Source organism: Accipiter gentilis, chromosome 5 (assembly GCF_929443795.1).
Source record: "Accipiter gentilis chromosome 5, bAccGen1.1, whole genome shotgun sequence".
Taxonomy (NCBI): domain Eukaryota; kingdom Metazoa; phylum Chordata; class Aves; order Accipitriformes; family Accipitridae; genus Astur; species Astur gentilis.
The window spans coordinates 8,559,741-8,582,651 of record NC_064884.1 but is presented as its reverse complement, the minus strand read 5'-3'; the positions used below and the strand labels follow the sequence as shown (position 1 = coordinate 8,582,651).

At 48.8% G+C, this 22,911-nt stretch overlaps 2 protein-coding genes across 5 annotated transcripts; both read right to left on the bottom strand.

Annotated features, from left to right (window-relative positions):
• Window positions 1–6: 6 nt before the first annotated feature.
• On the bottom strand, window positions 7–11,146 carry HMBS (hydroxymethylbilane synthase). 4 transcript variants are annotated; one of them, XM_049801147.1, is made up of 14 exons: window positions 11,019–11,146; window positions 10,860–10,913; window positions 8,723–8,795; window positions 7,988–8,037; window positions 7,833–7,888; window positions 6,606–6,683; window positions 6,201–6,278; window positions 4,920–4,995; window positions 4,089–4,202; window positions 3,493–3,531; window positions 2,332–2,451; window positions 2,039–2,092; window positions 1,313–1,399; window positions 7–1,091 (listed from the first exon to the last, which is right to left on the bottom strand). In XM_049801147.1, exons 1-14 carry the CDS (start codon window positions 11,040–11,042, stop codon window positions 918–920), a joined length of 1,077 nt encoding a protein of 358 aa, XP_049657104.1. In that variant the 5' UTR covers window positions 11,043–11,146; the 3' UTR covers window positions 7–917. The 4 variants fall into 4 exon arrangements, with proteins under 4 accessions (XP_049657104.1, XP_049657105.1, XP_049657106.1 ...); XM_049801148.1 differs by lacking the exon at window positions 10,860–10,913 and having other exon boundaries at window positions 11,019–11,142; XM_049801149.1 differs by lacking the exons at window positions 10,860–10,913; window positions 11,019–11,146 and adding an exon at window positions 9,261–10,674.
• Window positions 11,147–11,263: 117 nt separating this feature from the next.
• On the bottom strand, window positions 11,264–21,070 carry VPS11 (VPS11 core subunit of CORVET and HOPS complexes). Its single transcript, XM_049801124.1, has 16 exons — window positions 20,895–21,070; window positions 20,330–20,478; window positions 20,005–20,140; window positions 18,768–18,931; window positions 18,419–18,666; window positions 17,813–18,014; window positions 17,380–17,531; window positions 16,232–16,418; window positions 15,684–15,827; window positions 15,003–15,191; window positions 14,450–14,611; window positions 13,837–13,976; window positions 13,324–13,526; window positions 12,613–12,784; window positions 12,278–12,500; window positions 11,264–11,523 (listed from the first exon to the last, which is right to left on the bottom strand). The coding sequence occupies exons 1-16, from the start codon at window positions 21,046–21,048 to the stop codon at window positions 11,359–11,361; spliced, it is 2,790 nt and encodes a 929-aa protein (XP_049657081.1). The 5' UTR covers window positions 21,049–21,070; the 3' UTR covers window positions 11,264–11,358.
• Between the last annotated feature and the right edge of the window lie 1,841 nt (window positions 21,071–22,911).

The window sequence follows — 22,911 nt, the reverse complement described above, 5'->3', positions numbered from 1 at the left end:
CCGGGGTGCTTGTCATTCAGCTGTATTTATCGTCTGTTACATTCGGTGGACGTTGCATAGAGAATAAACGATGCTTCGTTTCCAAAACGGGACCCCGGCAAGGTGCCGTTTCAGTGTTTCTACAAGGCACTGTAACGCATGAGCCCCGCATGGGCGACCCCGTAGCGAGTGCAAGGAGCCTCAGTAAAAGGAAGGGGCTAGCAGTTAGAGAAAGGCACGATAGTCCAAATCGGGGCTTCCTCTTTAGCTCCTGGCTGATGGGTTAGTGTAGGTGAATGACTGCCTCGGACTACCCTCGTAGGCAAGCGTACAAGGGAAACCTGACTGGCTTTACACGTACTTCCTAATTTATTACTGGCCAACTGACAAATTTGCATCTGGTAACTGCGAACTTAATTCCTTACCTTAACTGAGCCCTGCAAACATGGCATCTGTGCTACTTGACTATGAGGAACCCAGTAACAGCAGTCTTCCTCTTCAGTGTTCTGATGAGTGAACAGGCCCAAATAATATTAATGACTACTGAAAGTACTTTGGTACTGTCAGCACAGTACAGCACTTCAGTACCATCCCAGCTGAGTGATGATAATCTGTCATGAGTGCCTTGTTCCTAAGCCAAATAGGAGAACACTTACAGATCAGGGGAGGGGGGGTTAATTATTATTTTTAACCTTCCTAGCTACAAAAATTTTTGAAAAACCTTCACAGAGACACTTCGCAATTTAGAGAAACGCAGAGAGGGATGAAAACCCCAAACAGCGTAAACTACTCAAGTTAGTTAACTTAGTATTTCAAGTTTTTGTGCCCAAACATTGGGTAAGACCAGTCTGGGCATTTAAATAAATCTCTTCCTCCAAAGGAGGATGACAGCATAGACTTGCTAGAGTTCTAGCAGTCGTGCAGAGCACACCACAGGTTTAGCGGGCATCGTTGAGCTGCCTTGCCACGCTAAGGATATGCTTAGCTCCCTTGCTCAGAAGTAAACTAGCTAGTTCAACACCAAGGTTCTCTGCAGCTTCCTGGGCCTGACCAGGGACATTCTTGGCTGTGATGCCAACATGCTGCACGTCATCGTTTGGTCCATCTTCATTCTGCAAATAGAAACACCTCAATATAAGGCAGCGGGAAGGAGCAGGCAATGAATAGTGTAAGCCACACGCGAAGTGGTGTAAAATCTGTGGTCTGAGGAGCCTTGAGAACAGTGCGCTGTTACTGTTTCCAAGGAACCAGACCAAAAGTAATAGATTTCAAAAGGTCTGGTTTTGTCATTCAGCTTCAGGTCTGGACTTTGAAGCCACTGTGGTTCACGTACCTGTTGGGGATAATTAACACTGGTCTGCATAGTCTCCTTCAGGCTATCAGATCCATCCAAACTGTAGACTGCTCCTGTCAAATACAACTTGCGAAAACATACAGAAGGGATTAATACCACGTTAACAAATAAACAGAAAGCCAGCTACGCCCTTTTAAAAAAAAAAAACAAAAAACACAAACAACAAAAAAAACAAAGAAAACCAACCACATAACATATGAAGCTAAGTCTGAAAGGGAAGGCTTTGGTAGCGCAGTGGGATCAGCAAGAACAGCAGTACAATAAAACTAAGAAAAATAATCCCTGTTAGGGAAGATGCGACTCCCCAAGAAGAAAGCTGAACTCTTTTCTTGCCTCCCACCTCCTTAATTGCACTCTGTTGTGTAAAACCACTGCGTTTCTGGGGTCAGAAGCGAGACTTTCCGATCTCAGAGCAACGCTACCTTTAAAGAAGGGCGGCGGCGGGGGGGGGGGGGGGGGGGGGGGGGGCGTGGAATCTGGTCCTTATAATACGGATTTTTCTAGAAGACTGAGCTTCAGTAGCCAGACCCACTCTCGTACTCCTGCTTTGAACACAAACCCAGAAGGCTCAAGTCAGGAGCCAACCTGCCCTAATTGGCTATACAGGTACCTGCTGGAGTTACCTTCAGGGTAGGATCAGGGAACATGCACGCGCTGGAATAGGTTTTCAGAAATAATTCCAGATAAATACAAAGTACTCCTCACCTGGCCATCTTTCAGCATGGTGTTGACGGCGACAGGGACGCTACATCCACCCTCCTGAAAGAGAAAGCAGCTGACACCGAGGCTCCTACCTGACACATTCAAAGCAGAGGCCTCTGAAAAGTTTAGGCTGCACGCAACCCCACCTATCGCTCTTCAGGCCCTTCTCAATTCAGAAGTAATCTCTCCTTCGCAGCTTTAGGAAAGTGTAACAGATTTCCCATACTATGGCATCACGTCAACTAGCAGAGCAGTATTTACTGCTGCAGGTGGAAGAGCAAGAACACTACACCTACCAAACGTTTCATAAAGGCTCTCTCAGCAATGCAGCGTAACACGGTGTCTGCATCATGCAGGGCAGATACCATATTCAGTATCTCTTGGTCTTTGGCACGAACTTCCACTGCTAAGGCACCCTATAAGAAGAAGAAACACACAACATAATAATCATAGTAATTCCTCAACTTCACGCATCTCTGTGTGCACTCAGCATTGGTCATGAAACACAAATCAGAGGCTTAGATGCATTTCATAAGCGAGCAATGTTTAGACATTTACAGAAATGAATTACAAAATGATCCACTGGTTGCAGAAACATCCTATAACAGCTACCGTAAAGGAAGGATCAGAACTTACTTCAGCCAAGTGTTCAAGATCATGCTGTCACCTCAAACTGTTCTAGAACCTCAGTTATAATTGCATATATAGAAACACGCACCCCAGTGTCCCTTCACGATGAGAAGCCTGGATAAATCCAAGCTTCCCAACATTTCTCAAGATAAAGACGAAGTGCTGAATGAGTAACAACAACAAAATTATTTCCTAAAAAACTGGAAATGTAACAGGGGATGGGGGGAGGGGAACCACATAGTACCTGACAAACGCATGATCAAAATCACTATTTCAGACTAAACTTGCAGATTGATCACTTGCAATCACTAATGTATTGCCAGCTCGGGTTTAGCAAGTTTGATACCCACTCTGCAACACTGTAAACTCAGCTGCATGGCCAGCATGGGCTGGAATGGTTTGCCTGCCTGCAAACGAGAGCACTAAGAATGTGCTCCAAGGCAGGTGTTTCAGCTCCACCCTACGGGCACCGTGCATAAGGGAGAAGGAGGGAGTGTCACAGGGCAAAGACACTGTGGTGGCTCTGCACAATCATCTTGGTACAGCGCAACACTGACCCTCCCAGAGCCTGCCCCATATCTGCCGCATCACCCCACTGTAGTTGTGCCACACACACACCTTTACCGTTTTTCCATTACTAGTGGCAACCAGCCCCACACCAGGTAACAGCTGACTACTTTTCTTCCCACAAGCTGCACCTAGAACAGCGTAATGGCCAACAAACCAACACACAAGAAGTATTCGGCATAATCAACTACTCTGACAGACTGTACTGCTGCTGGCTTTCAATACGCAGTATGGCTTAAGATACAAAAGTTGTAACACACCTGTCCAACAGCATACAGACAATCTTCAGGGCTTAGGAGCTGGAAGAAAGTAAAATCAGAGGTAACTCAAGTTGCACCATTTGGAATACAGGAAGTGAGAGCCCAATTTTATGCTCACCTCTAACCGCAGCTGATTTTGTGCCTGACCAAAGAACTATCACCTCCCCCTTCCCGTGCCTCAGCGTTTCTACCCCTAAAGTGAGATAATGCACTTTCACTTCACCTGGATTGTAACACTTCGTAAATTAGCTGATCAGAAAAATCTTAGTCATGCACATTGCTGCATTGCTAGACAGAAGTATTGTGAAATGCTGGGAGACGATCAGATTACAAACTGTTACTGCACCATGGAAAGCTGAACAGTATAGATTTCTGTGTGAAGAAAACAATCAACCAACCAACCAACAAAAAAAAAAAAAAAAAAAAAAAAAAAAAAAAAAAAAAGAAAACAAGAAATCCTCCCTGAAGTGCATCAAATCACAAGCTAACATGGCAGTGGATTCAGCAGACTGCATGCTTGTCTTTGACAGGACAACCGCAAGGTCTGAAAGGCAAGCAGTTGACAGTGGCAGAGAATGGTATTTGCTGCACCTCACCTGGCCAATGCGATTCTCCCAGCCCATTCTCTTCAGCCCAGCAGCAGCCAGGATGATAGCACTGAAGTCTTCCTTCTCATCTAGCTTTTTTAAGCGGGTATTTAAATTCCCTCTCTGTAGAAGTGATTAAGCAAGCATAGAAACAGCAGGCAAACAGTCCTATAACCACTTAACATTCACTTGAGTGCATTTACAGAATGTACAGAATCCAACAGCCTCCCAATGAGAATCAGAGTACCATCCTGAAAGAAGTGTTAAATATGGACAATTCTTTCTTTAAACAGAATTTTGCTGAGCATTATGGATTAATTCAAGCACTGACTCTCAAAAGATATGCGTGTAATTTAAGTACCTTATTAACACTCAACACCAACTCCTTTTGCATAGCAAAGAACTACTTTACTAGGACTGAAGTAATGGTGCCTTTTACCACTAGTTGACTGGCCCACATTGGAACCAGTGGCCCAAATCGCATCTGGGGTGTTGGGAACCAGTTGGCATTTGGGCACACCACCACAACAAACACATGGTAGGCACGCATCAAGCAGTTTTACAAACATTCCTTAACGTAAAACTCATCTGCATACCGAATCTCAGCTAGGTTAAGGCTGGCCCCTTTTTTACAGCCTCATGAGAAAGTAGAGAACAGAATGGGCTATGGTACTCTGTACACCCCTCTCAGAATAGGTTAGTGGAGGGCAGCCTTTGAGGAAGCAGTTTGTTCTTGTAAGTCAGGTGGTACAAATCAGCCCTGAATCTAGATTTCGCATTAAGTTATATTTTTCTGTTTACAGCTTTACCCAGCTCCCACATTTTGCCAGGAAAGGATACAATATCCCTGAATTCTAACTGAGGGAACTTCTTTTTGAGCTGGGCTGCTCTCCGAAGTGAGCTGGTTCCAATCACGCTGTGGGGAAAATAATATCAATGAAATCCGGAATACTCCTACACTTACCTCCAGCCAGAGATATGTCAGAACTTGCAAGGAAACAAATGATTTTTATTTTTTTTAATTGAAATGAAGATCCAAGAACCTGCCAATAATTTGTATCTCCTTAGAAGAAAGAAAACCATTCTGTGAGGTTTACTATAAAGCCTGGCTGAAGCTAGATGCAGGCAAGCCACTCCCAAGGAACCAATTTACAGGAGATGCTTCTGGAGGGCTGCCCCTAGCCACCGTCAAGGACTGATGAAACTGCATTTAAAGACCACAACACTTGTCACAGAAAAATAAAGACTCAGCTGCCCCAAACTGAACCAGACATAGCCAGATGACTGAAGTTACTAAAATGGAGGGACTTCATCAATGATAGAAAGACAGTGGGAGGAGGACCTTTGGAAACAGTTGGATGCATAACTGGAAACCACAGAAAACTGCCAGTCTGGGCAGTCAGTATTTCCTTTCTGGAGATGTATGCTATTCGCTTTTCTCGGTACCCCGGAACCTAAACCAGATGCAATTTTCCTGCTATCCAGACACGCAGAAGCATGAGTCCACGTTTGTGTCACAGCTAGTTTGTTTCTTTTACTTTAAAACAGGAAAAAAATAACCTAATAGTTACCTTAATCTGAGTAATTTCACTCAGCTGTCTCAGACAAAAGACTCCAATAACCTCTATGAAAAGGCAGGTAATTCAAAATGAAGAAACTGCTCATGCTCTCAGCAGAACCATAAGAAAGCAATGCCAAAAAAACAGCGAAGAAATTGGAACCAGCTGAGTGAGAACAAGAGCATAGTTCAGGCCCAAGCAAGCTAAAATACTGCACCGGACACCCTGCCTCCATTGTATGCATTCCCCTGCAGTAAGCTCTATACAAAGGAGCAGGAATTCACTCTGGAGACTGCGATAAGGAAGGGTCTAACTTGAGAAAACATTGCAACTCAAGAGTGGCTCGAGAGATCCAACCCCACTGAGTGTGCAGCGCTCCCATGAGACAACATTGCTCTTCTCAGCAAGTGGGTTCAGTGTAATGTCTATGGAAAGCTAATGGAACGCAGTGTAAAACCACTACAGGATAAAGCAAGGAGCTCATTGACTTGCTGCTGAGAAGTATCAACTGACTGCTCCCTTTCATTTTTACACCTGTCTTCCCCTTCCTCTCCCCACTCACCTCTTTTCAGGAAGGAGGCTCAGTGTTTTCCCACAGTTTTTGGGATGAAAGACAACAGCATCGAGTGGGTTTTCCCTTCTGCAAAACAACGCAAGTGCAGAACAGCTGATACATCATTTCACGGAAGGCTGTTAAGTTTAACAGTTCTGCTATCAGTCCCCAGAGGACCTGCCTCTGGCTCCAAAACACCCCATTATCATTGTAAAAGCAACAATTGCCAGCAAACCTGCTGGCTAGGGAAGACTGGGACAGCTCTAGTGCTTCCACCGCTTCAGAGATTAATCAGAGGGTGGTCAAACTTTGAACACCTACCTAAAAGGCCCTGAGCTGACTTTGCTTTCCTACCACTACCAACACTGTAAAATGCAAGTCCCCTGGAGAATCGAGCCTTGCACCCACACTTACTTGCAGACAGCACCGATGGTAAAGCCAGGAGGAAGAGAAGTTGGCAGGTCCTTCAAGGAGTGAACCACGAGGTCAACTCTATAAATTAGAGGACAGTAGTCACTGAACAGGTGGTTGAGCTCACACAGTACCTACCAGAGGCCTGCAGGTCATCTACAGGAAAGTGTTGAATCCACAGAAGAGTGTTGAATCCACCCTGGGAGTTAATTTGGAGAAGAGGGAGGGATTTTAGGATTCTAGAGCCAGAATTACTATGCAATGCTAGTGTTATTCCAGAAAAGCCACTTCACCTTTCTCTGTCTCTCTTTTCCCACCTGTAAAATTAAGACAATGCCTTCCTCCCAGCAGCGATGCAAGACACGTTACAACAATCAGGTTGAGGGAAGGGAAGATGCTGGAGATGTTCACACGGAGAGACTCATCGTATCAATACGCAACCGCTACGTTGTCTGGTATTACGCTTCAAACTGAAAATAATAGCTAGCCAAAGTAAAAGCTATCTGCTTCTTTACAAGGCAAACGAACATCACCATAAACACTCGAGTCTCCAGTATTTTTTCACCAACTTTACTCGAAGATGCAGTATCATGTGCCTATGTGTCAGAGATGCAGAAGAATATCTTTGTTTTTAAACCTACTTTAACCAAGGCACAAGCATCACTGAAACCCTCCTCAGGATATTGAAAAAGAAAAAAAGATGGAAAAAAGCCCCACTAATCTCTCTCTGCCTCAGCCAGAGCCTCAACCGAGTTTTTCTGTAGAAAGAAGTTATCCAGAAAGCAGCACAACTTGCCCATGCCCAGTTCTCCTGCATAATTAGCAGGCAATATGTTAATACACGTTAATGTGGTAACACTAAATATGTTACGCAATATCTTAAGGCCACCAAGCAAAGTATTTTTCAAAGAATGTACTTGTAAACAGGAATTTGATTAGATTACATCCTCTCTGATGCACATGTATCACACAAATTACAGTAGAAAAAAAACCTAACTGGGGCAGACCAAGCGAGACAACTACTCCACTTCAAAATACGTGGCCTAAACCCAGGGCAGACAGGGGAAAGAAAAAAAAAAAAAAAAAAAAGACAATGACTTATCAAAGGACTTCTTTCTTAGCCAGCGAGGTACCAGAACAGAATGAAACTAGATCACAAATGCAGTAAGCCAAAGATGTCCAAAGAGCACCACTAATGCCACAGGAGGGAGAGAGAAAACAAGCTCTTACTCATTTCTTTCAAGTGCGTTTTCCAGCTCTTTGGTGAAGAGGCTTTTCTCCCCAATCTACACAGGAATGGAGGAACACGAATCACAAAAGAAACATCTGTAAATGTACCGTCAAATACAATTACTTATTGCGTAGAGCAAGAAGAGATCCTTTACCTTGGAAAGCGCTGTATCCAAGATCTTGTCTCCGGTTGTTGACATGGCAACTGCTCAGAGGGAGAGCACAGGTAAAATGTGAAGCTCCATCAAAGCACCTAGGCCTAGACTGGAAATATCTACATAACACCTAACGAGCAGTACAGCATCACATACTACTGCATGAACACAGACTCAAGGTAAATATAAGAGCAGCTCGCTTCTAGAAATACATTGCGCTCAAGACAAGTGAAATTGAGACTTTTCTTCGCTGTCCTCAAAAATAGAACAAGGGGAAAGAGGGCAGATTTAGGGAAGAGCTGGCCCAATGAAAACTGCCACTGTCTTTCTCTGCAGTGTCAGTAAACAGGTACTCGGCAGTTCTCTTCAGTGCAAGGCTGGGATCCCATTACTCCTGTTGAACGCCTCAAGCCCCAGGCAGAAAAATGTCCCTAAGGCACAGTGGGGTGCAGCCAGAGCGATACCAGGTTCTCAAATGGAGCAACATAACACCATCTGCATGACATACTCAGAGCTTCAATCATCAGGAGCTTATGAAATCCATCTTTCTCCCCTAGAAGAAACCAGCGGCAGTTGCTCAGCCACACAACCTAACTGAATTCAGACGGTGCTCTTAGATAAGCAGGTTGAATCCTCCTCCTCGTGACAGCACCCTACACACACCTCTTGCACACAGAGATAAGCAGCTGGCTCCTGCTGCCATCTACCCCAGGGCAGCATCCAAAAAAAGCTTACCAATCTCAAAGCAGAGGTCAGGGTATAGCTCACGGAGCATCTCAACTACGCTGTCGGTCTGAATCCGGGCCAGCTGCAACGAAGCAGAAAACAAAGCCCTAAACAAAAAGCACATCGTCCATACAGTACCTAGAGAGGACTTTGCCATTCTTCAACGGTCAGGCATGCGTGACCGCTACATTCTCTAAATCAAAAGCATTAGAAATAAGTCGCCCCAAGTAAAATCTCTCATAGGTACAAACTCCTTCAACCATATGAACTTCTATCATGACGACAGCATTTCACCAAAGAACTCACTTTATCAACTAAGTGACAGAATAACATCTCCCCATGTCCAGTGCCATTGTGATCCAAGCACTGACAAGCCAAACAAAGACTTTATCAAGTTAGGAAGAGCAACTAGAGCAGAAGCCTACATGTCAGGATCCGCATGCCCTACTTCCAGCTATGTTACTAAGGTCATTAGCTGTCCCCCAGTCAGAAATTCCATTTCTCTGTACCAGCTCGGCACCCTTATTCATAGACAGCATCTACCTACCTATCTTTGAGCCGCTTGGTTTCACCTCTGCAGAACACGACTGCTGAAAGATGCCCGCTCATCAGCAAGCAGGCAGAAAGGTAAGCAAAAACCATCCTCCTGTTGCTCAGTGATGAAAGGACGACAAGTCGTACCACACACTTAGTACCCTCTGCTTTTTCTAAGAGCGAGAATTTTACCAATTATGCAAGTTCTGGGAGAAGTGAATAGGATTTCACAGTGACACTGGAAAAATCTATAGTTACTGGCAAATATGAGTTATTTATACTCTGTAAGATCAGAGCTCTATTTAGAGGTTCTATGGGCAAAAAAAAAGTAACAGCTTAGGTCTGCATGCACAACAAGCAACAGATCTTAAAGCAGTAAAGGCTGGGAAGAACGTTCCCTTGCATAAGAATGGCTCATGCTAAAGATGAGTTGGGTTAGAAGGTTAAGTTAGACTTCCTGAAAGGAAGCCCATCCACTGCTTTTGCCCTTAGTTCAGCTTTGAGGAAGAATTGATACTCTTCAAATATCAAATCCTTTTGGCTCTCCATCATCTTTCTTTCTGGGAATGTGTCAGATAATGGCAGTGAAATAGTTATAAGCTCTTGCAAGTCAGACCCCGGTCCAGCTTCAGGACAGCGGTTTAGTGGGCATGGTTGATGGTTGGACTTGATAACCTTGAAGTTCTTTTCCAACCTAAATGATTCTATGGAGATTCACCCACTGCCTGGAGCTTCTCGCATGAGCATAAGCCGAAGCAAAATCAAACCAGAATTACACTAGCAGAGGATCATTCCACACATGCAAGCAGCAGCAGACTCAAGCAACCGCAGGTGAGTTTCAGCTTTTCTCCCACTGATGAGCTGTGTAGCCTGGGGCAATTAACTTTCTTCTCAGGACTGTACTTTCCCCACATGTAGAACGAGCATAAGTAGCCGCTTCCCTTTGTAAAGGGCCACAAGAGCCTCAGGTTAGAAAAAGAGGTAGCAAGCACGCACAGCTGTGCCCCTTGCCCCAACGTCTACGCCAAACGCCTCCTTGAAAGTACAGAATTCTTCCTAGAACGTGCTACCAGAACGAAGGAGATTATCTCTGAAGAAACAAAGGCCTGCAGGACGTTTATCTCCCTCGGCGAGTCTGCTCCTCCCTGCTGCAGGCAGCTGGCCAGAGATACCCACCGCCTCTCCAGGGGCGTCCCCTTCCCCGTCCTTCGCGCGGCCCGAAGCCACGAGTGGCTGCGGGTTCCGTCGGGCCGGTGGCTTTCCCGCTGCGCGAGCCGTGCGAGTCAAAACGTCCCCAAGGAAAGTCCTTCCCACCGCTGACCCTCGGAGGGCCGAGAACGGCAGCGGAACGCGGGCCCTCTCCCTCCCGCGGGCTCTCCCACCGGGCAGCCCGGCGCCTCCGAGCCGGAGCGCCGGCAGCGGCAGCCGCCGCGGTGCCCGACCCCCTCCCCTCCCACCCCCCCACTCGAACGTGCCTCCCGGGCCGCGGAACTGCCGGGACCCGGAGGGACGAACGCCTTCGCTCCCGCCCGGCGGCGCCGCCGCCGCCGCCGCCTCGGGCTCCCCCCGCAGCTCCGCGGGCGCCGAGGACGGGAACCCCGCCGCTGCCTACCTGGCTCCGGCGGGTGCCCACGCGGACCGCTCTGCCGCCCACGCCGTTCTCGCCCTGCGGCAACAACCGGGTCAGCGGCCGCCCCGCTCGCCCGCCTCCTCCCAACCCCCCCCCCCCCCCCGCACGCGCCCCCAGCCCCCGCGAGACCCCCCGACTCACGGCGGCCGCGCCCGGCTCGGCCATGACGCCGCCTCGCCCCTCAGCGCGCACCGCTCCGCGGCGCGATCCGGCCCCGCCCCGCCCCCGGACGTCACGTCCGGCTGCCCACGTGACCCTCCGGCGCCGGTAACGGCCGCGTTACTGCGGAAGGCCGCCCGCTCCCGGAGGCCCCGCCCTTCCCCGCGCGCCCGGTACTCTGGGCGCACCGCCCGGCTGCTCGTCCGGTTTATTGGGGGGGGGGGGGGGGGGGGAGCGGAGGGACAGACGAGGGTGAAGGAGCCCGGGCGCACGCGGGGATGCCCGTACAACCCGAGAGGGCGCGCGGAGACGCGGGCCGGCGTCAGGTACTGCGCTTGGCGTGGATGAGCAGCTCCCGCTGCAGGCCCGCCTCGATCGTCGTAGCCGCCTTTCCCGAGGGCAGGTCCGTGATGAGGGTGAGCTTATTGAAGACGCCTCGGCCGAAGTAGTCGGCGACAACGGAGAAGCCGTCGTTGGAACACTTGAGCTGCCGGGGACGAAGCAGCAGCATCAGGAAGAGCCTCCCGAGCCCCCGGCCCCCCCCTGCCTTTCAGCCCCTGCCCCGCAGCCTCGTTCTTCGAGATACAGCAGCCCAAGCCTCGCTCCTTGGCTGTTGTGCTAGTTCGAGGCGAGTGCTGCCCCAGCAGCTTCCACGGCTAAGGTTTTCTGCCGCTGGCCCTTCCGCCTCTTGTTCCAATCCTACGTTTTGAGCCACGCGCTCAAAAGGTAATGAACAATTATCTTAAGGAGGAAAAGCGACTGCCTCAGCTACTCAAGCTTCCACCTACGTTAACATGTTCCAGCTGATGCCCCGCTCTCAACTTCGCCACGTCATCCTTGGGGAGCAGCACGATGCAGACGCAACACTTTTGGCGTACCCCGCCTGCACCATCCTGTCCCCGTTCCGACTCAGGCTACTTTTTTTTTTTTTTCCCCCCCTTTCTCCTCAATTTATTCTATGCAACCTGTGGACCAGCTGTCACACAGACCAGTACGTCTTGATCCGTTTCATGGTCTGGTGAGAATACTTTCTCTTTCACCTTTGGAGAGCATCAAGGACTCATTATGCCCCATACCTAATGCAGTCAACCCAAGGGCTTAATGCCTCATTATTCGCAGTCAGCATAACCTCCTTTACAAAATACTTTCACCCTTACCCTTCTCTACCAGCCTCTGGGTATCTGCAAATGAATCTAAACCCTACTTATTTAAACCTGGTACGACGAGCCACGTTACCCTACCTGATGCTGAAACTGGTCATGCAGATCTCTCTTCTGCTCCTGGGCTCGGATCATGTCCATCACTTTGCGATTTTCTGGCATGCAAGTAGGACATTCTGAATCGCTCTCAGAGTAGCTTTCAAAGCAATGCTGGTGGAAGGAATGGCCGCACAGGAAGTGGACTGAAGGCAGCTCCAGGGCACTGGTGCAAATGCTACACTTGGTCTTCTGAAAGATCTTGGGACTGAGAGAGTGAGAGGAGGCAGAAGGGCGAGAAAGACAAAGTATGTTTTTCCTTAATAAAAGAGAACAACGGTTCTATCCCCTATAAGACAAGACAGCACACAGTCCCGCACCTTGCTTTTAGCTCTTCGATCTCCTGGCGGATCCTTGTAGTTTCTTCTCGGTATTTTTGAATTCTCTGCTCATCCTGCTCTATCTGGCGGCTCTGCTTCTGCAGCTTGTTGACAAGATAATCCTTAATCACAGACAGTGTGGCTGTGGAGTTATGAGCCAGCGTCTGCACAACTGAGAGCAACCGAGATGTTAGTTTAAACACAAGCAAAAAAACTGCAGCTACACTAGTCCGTCCTACCTGGACAGACCGGTTTCCTGTAAAAGGCCACTTACAGACAAAGGCAGTCAGCATTCTTACTGAATCAGAGAGCTCATTTAAAAACTCGATTTCAGCTTGACCTCTTTCAGAAATGGGTGACTGGGAGCATGTTTGGATAGCTCAGACCAAAAAGGGCAAAGCAAGGATCTAGTGGATTGGATTCCATTTCAACTTCTCCACCCAGGCATAGCAGGAGTTTCAGCAAGCCCTTCACCTCCCCACACTGACAGAACAGAAGTCACGTACAGACATCTCTACGACTGATACCACACATCTTTCTTCCTAATTAGGGGCCTGTGACCAGCATCACTTTTCCCTATAGAGCACGTTATTACTTCCAACGGTGGGCTCAAACTTCGTTGATACTTCTCTCAAATTTCTAATCTACAGAGAGTGCTATAAACTAGTTTGGTGGTTGGGTTTTTTTGGGGGTGCCCCATGTCGTTATTACCAAGGAGCGGAGGCATAAGGTTCTTGCTCTCAATGTGTTTCAGCACCGCAGCAATATACTCTTTGCAGTCCTCCTCCTTCCGTGCAAAGTAGCCGAGAGCCTGTTCCCAGAGACAAGCCTCTTGGTCTCCATACAACTCGCACACCTCGATCACCTTCTTGTACTGCTCGTTCTGCATGTGGTAGTGCATGATCTGCTGGAAACTACGGGAGAAAGAGACTCATCAGCTGCAACAATCCATCTTTCCTTTTGAGTTGTTACAGGGACCTCCGTTTTTCACCCAACCGTGCAATCCTGAGACATTCACATAGAAGCCAAGGCAGATTTGTCATTCACTCTCTACAGAACTGCCCTGCTCTATCAACGTATTTTCAGCTGAGCAACAATCTACAGTTCCCATCTTGAGATACTAAAGAGGTCGTTACCATTGTAAGGCAGGGACATTTATGGCTCAGAAATCCCTGCAGTGGGGGCGGGGGGGGACAGGACCCTACAGACAAGAGCAACACTCACAGTTTGCCCTGCTCATATAGGTAGAGGACACCATCCTTGAAATTGTGCATCTGACATAAGACCAAGGCCTTATCAAAGACTGTTTTGAACCTTCCACTCTTCAGGAGGGTGAGGGCTTCATTGTGCAGCTTCTCCTTGATCTACAGAGAAGGGCAAGAGGTCGGGGAGAGCAACACATGCGCAGAGAACATTTTGCACTAAGACCTGACAACAGCTTGCAGCTCTTTCAAAGAGGACAGTTTTGCTGTTTGCCCTCTATCCCTTTTAAACAAACAGGACGTGATTTCTTCCGCCCAAACAGCCAGCATCCTCAGAGATCTAGGCAAGCAAATAGAGCTACTCTTGTGGGAGAAGCATCTGCCCACAGAGGTTGTATTGTCTAGAATCTGTTCTTAAATGAGATTCATACAAAACAAGCTCAGCCTCACTGAAAGGCGTATTCTCCCAGCTAGCGGGCCGCTTTCCCATTTATGTGCCATTTGTCCAGCACAGCATATGTATTGCCTCATGTTACCAAGGCCCATCTGGACAGGTTAAGGGCTGGCAAGAATGCAAATCGGATTCAAAGACACCAAACGTCCCTCTCAAAACACAAAGCTGGAGGAGCTCAAACCTGCTCATCTTGTTCATGTGCCCAGTTCTGGAGCCGAAGTTCCAGTAAAGTGTCATAGACACCCTGCGGAGAGTCAGCCTGCACCTCAGTCATGTGCTCCAGAAAAGCCTTCAGTTCTCGGGAGTTGTTCGCAAAGACCGGAATGAACTCCTCTGAATTAGCCTGTAAGACAGCCAGAAAAAGTCGAGCACGCAGATCAGTCTCAGCCAGACTGGCGCTTCTTCCTTGCTGCACCAAGTGGTCATTCCCAGAGTCTATGACATGACGGATACAGCACAGTATGGGATGCCGATCATGGCAGGAATTAGTTCCGAGCAATAGCTTTAAGCAGTCTCTTGTCTCTGGGACTACCAGTACACCAGGACGGGGCTTCTCATTATACCTAAAACATCAGGCCTCCACCACAAGGCACGCAGGAGCACTCGCTTGCTGCAAAGTTGAGTTGCCTCATGTTATCAGTGCCCACCTGGAAAGGTTACAGGTTGGCAGGAACGCAAATGGGATTCAAAGACACCACTCAAGAGCGACAACTCTCAGTCAATGCAAACCGTACCTTTTTTCCTTCCAGCATCCCAGGGCCTTCGTTGTCTCCCGACGGCCGGTAATCAGTGCAAAGGATCTTCAGCAATTCTGTGGTTTCGTTAGGGACATGGTGCATCAGGATTTTACCGTACCGCTTCATGTTACTCTCTGCCTGATCAAAAGGCAGTTTTCCAATGTAGCACAAAGCCTCTTGGTAGTTCTGTGGAGGCAGCCAGCAAAATAATCACATGAGAATGGCCTCCGCTCTCCGCTTCGAGGTTAGGACAGAAAGCACTGAAGACCTGCTGCGAGTATGCCACAAACACTGTTTGCTCTGAATTATCACCTGGTTCACTATTCCTGCTTGTTTTCTTCCCCAAGAGAGGAAGACCAGCTGTGGCCCAGGGGAAAGAGAGCACGATTTAGATCAATCTCTCACTAATGACCCTCCTTCCTTTTAAAGGGCACTGTAAAAAGCCACATCTGAAACAGAACAAGACCCTCTGATTTCCACCCCTAGTCTACCGCAGAAGCCAAAAGTGGAAAGCCAACACACAAGCAGCAGCAGCAGGTGTTGTTACTGCTGCCTCAGCAGGCCTGTCAGCACGCTAGCTGCAGGGAGAGGTCAGTGAAATGGTATTCTTGCCGAAGAGGAGGCTAGAGAAGTGGTATTCTTCCCAGTAAGAACATGGGAGCAATAACGTCTCCTCACCTTGATGTCCTCTAGCTGGATTTTGAGGTACCATTCATGATGTGCGTGCTTCTCTGCCAGGTATACAGCATGGGAGTAGTAACCCGCTTGACGAAGCACCTTGATTGCCGTTTCCACATCAAAGTGGACCTCGCTCTCACTTGTCTCCAAGAACAAAGCAGAAAGATAGTCCCTCAGCAACATTCCCACAGTCCACAAGCAGCAATCGTTTATATAAGAGGAGGAAAGCAGGAGCAGGGACAACTTAGTACCTCTCACACACGGGAAAGATCACACGTGCAGAAAGGAAGTGGTCTAACTGCCTCTCATTAGCTTGCCAATCACACTGGCAAAAGCCAGCACACTCCACACTCAGACAGCAAGCCAGGCAAACTGAGAACATAACCAAGAGCTTGGAAATAAAGGAGCAAAGACAGGGGTACAGAGGGACAAATCCATGCTCTCTCTCTCAAATGCCCCACAGGAGCCAATTTACAATGTCACCGCTACCCCTTCTTAATTATGATGGTGACATAACTACTTTGCATGATTTCACCTTCCCCCAATACCTTAATGAACTCCTCCAGTTTGGAGCTGTCTTTGAGTTTGGTATAGCAGTTCAGCAGAAGAGTAGTATGGTCTGCATTGGCCAGGGACTGCAGGTGGAGCGTCTGCAGATAAGCAGTGAGGTTGTGGATACGCTGAGCGTCCAGGAATTTCCGAATAACGTAAGACGGTTCCAACTTCCCTATAGTTCTGGGAGGGGAAGCGTCATGTTACAAGAGACCATATACTCAGGAAGTCAAAATAAACGGAGAAGTTAACAGAGCACGGAGAAGCCTTAACTTCAGCAGGCACTAACCCACTTGGGACCGCTCAGCTACGCATCAGAAGTAACAGCTAGGTATGGTATAAGACCACCCATTCATCTGCACACACAGTGAAACAAACAACCCTCTACAAAGGCTGCCATCGGGATGACACTTGACAGCACACAAGGAGTTAATCCTCCTTTAAAGGAGGCAGTGAGAAGATGGACTACGCTCTGACCACAGCTAACTGGGAAGCCCAAAAAAGGGGAACAAAAGCTGCATTTTCCTTCATTTCAGTTGCATAACTCGAAGTCAGCTTCAAACACTCGTGCCCACACGGAGCAGTTTAGCTACAGTTATCCTGACACTTAATGCAAGTTGACAATAAAATACATGCCAACTCTCGCTAGATGTCCGGACTCAGAAGTTTCAGTTCTACAGGAACGTAACACTTTGTGGCATTTTAAAAAGACCGAACATGAAGCCCCAAAACAGGCTGCTCCAAGTTTTAAGAAACCCAAGACATTTTAAAATTGACATTAAGCTGTTTGAGCATTTTCCAAGAAGACTGCCATACACGGTCAAATCACACCACCCATCTCACCTAGAGGGATCCCTTGTTTATAATGATGTCATCAGGCCCCACTCCATCCCAATGTGCCTTCATTATTCATGTTAAAATATGATCAAAAGAGGAGAACTTAAGGTCTACAGAGCAATTTTCAACCAACTTTTTCAGAGACTTTTAATCTCACTGACATGTTTCTCTCTACTGGTAGAGATTTCACCTCAAGCCATGCTTTATTGTTTTGGTTTGGTTTTATTCCTGGGCTGAAACAGAAACCAAGGCCTCCGTAGCTCCTATCTGGACTACACCGTCATGGCTCCGTAAGACCCCCGCTTACCGGATATACTGCTGGATGGCTCCATCATGGTTCCCCTTGTTATACAGATGATCACCATACTGCCGGAAAATCTCCGACAAACCATCGCTGTCCAAGTGGTGGCTCTTGGCCAGGTTAATGGCCATTTCAAATAAGTTCTTTCTGAATAGCATCTGTTAAATACACGGCAAGAGCAGTATGAGGGAAATAGCACCCCACAAAACAAGTTCAAACCCACCTGGAAGACAACTCGTTTCTTCTTTTGGGTGCCATAGACACACACATGCCCGGGCTTTTAAATACCAAATGCCCTATAACACTGGTTATGCTGAAAAGCTGTTGGGTCACTTGTTATGTAACTCACTTACCTGAATGGTTCAACTTTTCAATCTGCAGAGCCAGTACAATCTTGCAGACATAAGGCAGAGACTAATAACAAAACAGATTTACATGCCTCGAGTTTGGTTTGCGTGTCCTTCTCCTGTAGTACGTGAATCTTCCCATCCCTGGTCAGTACATACAGAGAACCCCACTCTGCTAAGACATCCACTATATCATCGAAGATCGAGCTGTATGCAATGAACTTGTTGCACAAGTCATAGATATTCAGGACTTGTTTGTCCGAATTCTGTGCCTCATTCCCAGCAAACTCTGACCTGGAAAGCAGAAGAAAGTTTCGGAAAACAAGGAGACCATAACTTGAATTCTTGATACCTATGCAAACTAGGGATGTCCAGAGAGCGAGACAAATGTGGGTCCATTTGGGTGATTAAACTAAGCAGACCTAGAGGCAAAACACCAGGTATTTATACACAAATTCCATCTATGCGTTAGACTGAGAAATTCATAGGACTGGGAAAAAATCCCACTCATTCAGCATGCTTAACTGCACTACTCTCACAATGCAAGTTAATCGATATATGGGTCCAGGTGAATCTTAACAACCTCTGAGAAAGTTGCAGTCGGCCCCAAGAGCAAAGCTTCACAGGGAAGAAGGAAAGAGGGGGAAAGCAGGAAGCTGCAAGAGCAAAAAGAACTCGTCTGTTCCAAGGAGCCCTACTTTGGAGAAGTCTTTCGGTCCTTGGAGACAATGATGAGGTACCCCCGATACCAGTGAACAATCAGCTTTTGTCCCTCGAAGGCAAAGCAGGGGCCACGTTCATCTGGCTGATAAAGGTACACACAGTCATTTCCCGCCACAATGAACTGGAGATCCTGGGAGGGGTCGCTGAGAGATGAACAGCGCAATCCACATCCATGAGTGTCCAGCTCCAGGTGAGGATAGTCTTTCACTGAAAGCATATAAGACTAGAGAGGAAACGCAAGGTTTTGGGGATCGCTCTGAACTAGACTCTGACGCCAATGCAATTTGCAAGTTAGAGTCTCATTTTTTCCAATTAACTTCCCACCTGGATGTTCTCCGTGGTCACCACAAATAGGTGTGTAGTTTTGCCAGACTGTCGGAAAGCCAGGCCAGTAACCGGGTAACTGCCTTCATGTAGGATCTGGGTCTTACTATGCCGGTCTCGAGTAATGTCTCCTTTTGTAAGTACAACACTCCCATCTGCAAAACCTGGTGAAGGGGACACACTAAACTGTTACTTATACGATACACCTGAAATACTATCCAGCGTAAGTTAGGGCAGCTCCAGTCAGTGACAACACCTTGTTTGCCAGCAAGGTATTACGTAAAAGGATTGCTGCAGGTTCTCGTGTCAAGAAGTAGGTGCCAAACAACCCCCAATTACTCCTGTTATGGTTCGCAGCTGTCACCCAACTGCACACAGGGTGTTGTGGTTCAGCAAGGTTCAACTTGCTTTCCACACACAAACTTCACTCACAGGGCTTTTTTTGTTTGAGTCTGTCTGTACTTTGTTTTACAAATAGCTTTCTCATCCACCAATTGTAACTATCATTTTAATTCACTTGCTTGTTCGAAACATACTACACACCGTTACAAAGACTAGAGGAAGATTTCCGAAGAGCGAGTAAAACATGCTGTTTTCACAGCTTGCCGGCAGCCCCAGTCCTGCAAGTTGTGCCAGGGTGGAAAGCCACAAGACGCACACAGAAAGCGTTTGGATTTCAGTGCAGGGGCCAACTCACTGAAAGCGCTTGTAACCTCACAGCTCCTTGTAACCTTACTGCTCTCACTTTGTCAGAAGTTAAGCAAGAAATATTACAAAGGAATGGTTAAATCCAAAAAGGGAAATTGGCTTTTGTCTTTTAAAAAAGGTTTCTATACAGTACTTGAAAAAATATCTCTGTAACATTAGGTATCAGAAAACCCATGTTTCTCCCCTGTACTACAACAAAAGCTAAATTTCACACAAAGTTCGATAAATGCATAATCTTACTGACTGGCGGGGAAAGATGACATCAACTAAAAATATGTGCTTCCCTTTTAAGTATCAAAGTTATTACTGTAATATACACAGACTCAGGCTAGATTTATGTATTTATCTTCTCAAGCTCTCCGACAGCACAAAATAGACTATCTCCCTGCGAGAAGAACATGAAAACTGCGTGAGAAGAAAAACTGTCAGGAGGTTCTGTGCCGGTTTTTGTGCTATCTATTCATTTTCCTTATGTCCGAGTCAGGATCGTAACATTTTTCTTAAGCTATTACAGTTTAGTTTTACTCACCAATAGCCATGAAATTAAGATTCTCGTGGACAGTTAGGCAGGATACGACTGTGGGCTTGTTACCCGGTATCGCTGGAAAAATTCGTGTGCAAAGAGGATTGCCACCATCTCGTTTCTCCAGGTTCCAGACTTTAACCTACAAACGACGACGATCTGGCATAAGCAAAACGTGAGGTGTTAGGCGGCCAAGACCCAGCATCAAATATAACAGTGCCCAGACTGAGCAAGCTACTTAAGGTAAGAAAGGCCAACCAAGGTAATCGCCGCAGTCTTAAGAAAGACCCCCCAATACAAGTGCATTTTCGTCTCTTGTTGTTTGACTTACCAAGGGGTTAATACCCTCTTCGTCCTCACCAACAGAAACCAAGATACTGTGCTGCTTCATCTGGTACAGATGCGTTACCCTTAGCTTGTAAGCTTGGAAGCTACTGAGTTGAAGGGAGCGAGGCAAAAACCAAATCTGACCTTCCATATGTAGATCACGGTTAAGGCACACAAAGGGGCTGGGGAAAAAAAACCACCAAACCCACACCTCGAATCGCACCGGAATCAAAAACCTTAACGCTTGCTTCTTGCTGACTTCTGGTAAGGCTACAGTAAACACACATCTGCAGAGCAACCCAAAAGCACCAAAACACCCAGCGCCCGGGGTTTTTTTAACAGGCAAAGGGCAAGAGAGTGCAGGAAGCCGCCGCACTCCCACGGCTGGAGAGGCCCCAAGCCCACGCGGGAGCCGTGCCCGCGCGACTCGCCTGCGGCGCAGACCCGACCCGACTCGACCCGCCCCGGCCCGGCCCGGCCCGACCGGCCGCGGCTCCCGGCCCCACCGAGCCCCACGGAGGCCAAAGCGCCCGGCACCCGACGCCGCCTCCCGCCGCCGCGCAGGATATCCCCGAAGACGAGGCTTCCCCGGCCCGAGTCGCAGACCGCGATGCCCGGCGGCAGCGCGAAGGGCTTCCCGCCGGCCCCATCCGGCCCCGGCGGCTCCTTCACCGTCTCTCTGTCAAAGAAGACGAAGCGGCGCCACTGCAGGTAGGCCGCCATGTTGGGGACGGGCCCAGCCCTCTCCCCCCGCCCTCGCTTCTCACGTGACCGCTTGCCCCGCCCCTTCGGGTCCCTCCAGCGGGCCTCGGTGGTGGGGGTGGTGGGGGTGGTGGGGGGGGTGGGGGGGAGGGGGCAGGTCTAGCTGGTCCTGTCCCGCCTGCGGCGCCGCGAACGCGCGTCCGGGCAGGACCGGCGCTGCCCAGGGCGGGGGAGTTTGGCCCTGGGAGGTGGGTGGCTCGTGCCCCGGCTGCGCTTTATACAGGCAGTGCCGCGCGGGACTCTGTAGGCTCTGACCCGGCGCTGCCTGCAGCCCCCCGCTCCTCCCCTGCGCCCAGAGGTCGTCTGCCAAAGGGCAAGCATTGGGCCGGCTGGGGTTCACAGCTGCGTCTGGCTTTACCGATGCCACGTGTGGCCCAGCAGCAAGGTCTGACCGCGTTCGTTTGCCTGTCGCCACCTCTGCGAGCTCAGCCGAGGAGGTGGGGGAAAAGGAGGGGAGGCACGTGTCAAAACCCTGTGCTGTGGCGTCCAAGGAGCCTGAAGCAGCATCGGCCACAGGCCCTGCCTTGAGACACCCACCTCGCTCGTGTGCCTGCGTGGTAGGGTCACTCTGGCCAGCAGCTCAGCTCCCCCTACCCCACAGCGGGAGAGGGGAGATACTTGGTAGAGCAAAAGCTGAAAATTTGTGGATCAAAATAAAGCCAGTTTAATAGGTGAAGCAAAGCTGCATGCACAAACAAAGTAAGGAACTTGGTCGCTACCTCCCATCGGCAGGCCGCTTCCTGGAAAGCAGGGCCTCGGCACGCGTAACAGTTCCTTGGGAAGACACACAAACCGTAACTGCAAACCCCTTCCCCCCCCTTCTTACAGCTTTTACTGATGAGCACGACATCATACAGTATAGAATATCCCTGTTGTCAGCTGGCCCAGCTGCATCCCCTCCCAAATTCTCCTGCACCCCCAGCCTACTTGCTGATGGGAGGGGGAAAAAAAAAAAGAGACAAAAGAAAACCTCAGCACTGTGCAAGTGCTGCTTAGCAGTGGCCAAAGCACTGGTGTGTTACCAACAGTGTTTTAGTCACAAATCCAAAACACAGTATGGGCTGCTGTAGAGAACATTAACTGTTACAGCCAGATCCAGTACAGTCTGGCCCGTGTCTGCAGCCTGGCACAGCGCAGCCCGTCGGCCCCGTGGGCAGCCAGGCCTTGCAGTGACCATGCACCTTGCAGAGGGCAGGCAGGAAGGGGGGGGTTGCTGGCCACAGGGACACAACCCCACCAGGTACTACTAAAGAGGCACAGCAGCACAGCACAGCACGCAATCCCCAACAGCACCTTCCCCCTGTCACTTGCAGGGAAGCAGTGCCCTCCCCCCCCCCCCCCCCCCGGCTGCTACCAGCCCACAAGCAGCCCAGTCCTGCTGCAGGCACTGCTCCTCATTTTCTGGCAGCAGCGCCAGGCAGGGCTGGCACACCAGGGTCCTGCACAGTCCCAGGCCTGTCCCAGGAGCAGGCTACAGCAGGAAGGACAGAGGCTCCCAGGCCAGCAGCACCCTTCCTTGCTGTGCATCATCGAGTCCCACTTTCAGCCTCCACTTCTAGCACTACCTGCTGTGCTGTCCTCTGCACGATGCCACATCTGGGGCAAGCCACAGCCTTCCCAATGATGCTGGTACATCCCAGCCCTCCAGCAGCACTGGCTTTTTTCCTGCCACTGCCCAGCTGAGACATGTGAGCTCCTAAGATGGTGGAGACGTCAGTTTACACTTCTAAACCAGACTAAAAGTACTTAATTTATCATTAGACTTTCATTTGGGCAGATTTCAAGGGCTCACCTATGCTTTGGTCTATGGAATTTTTGACTGAG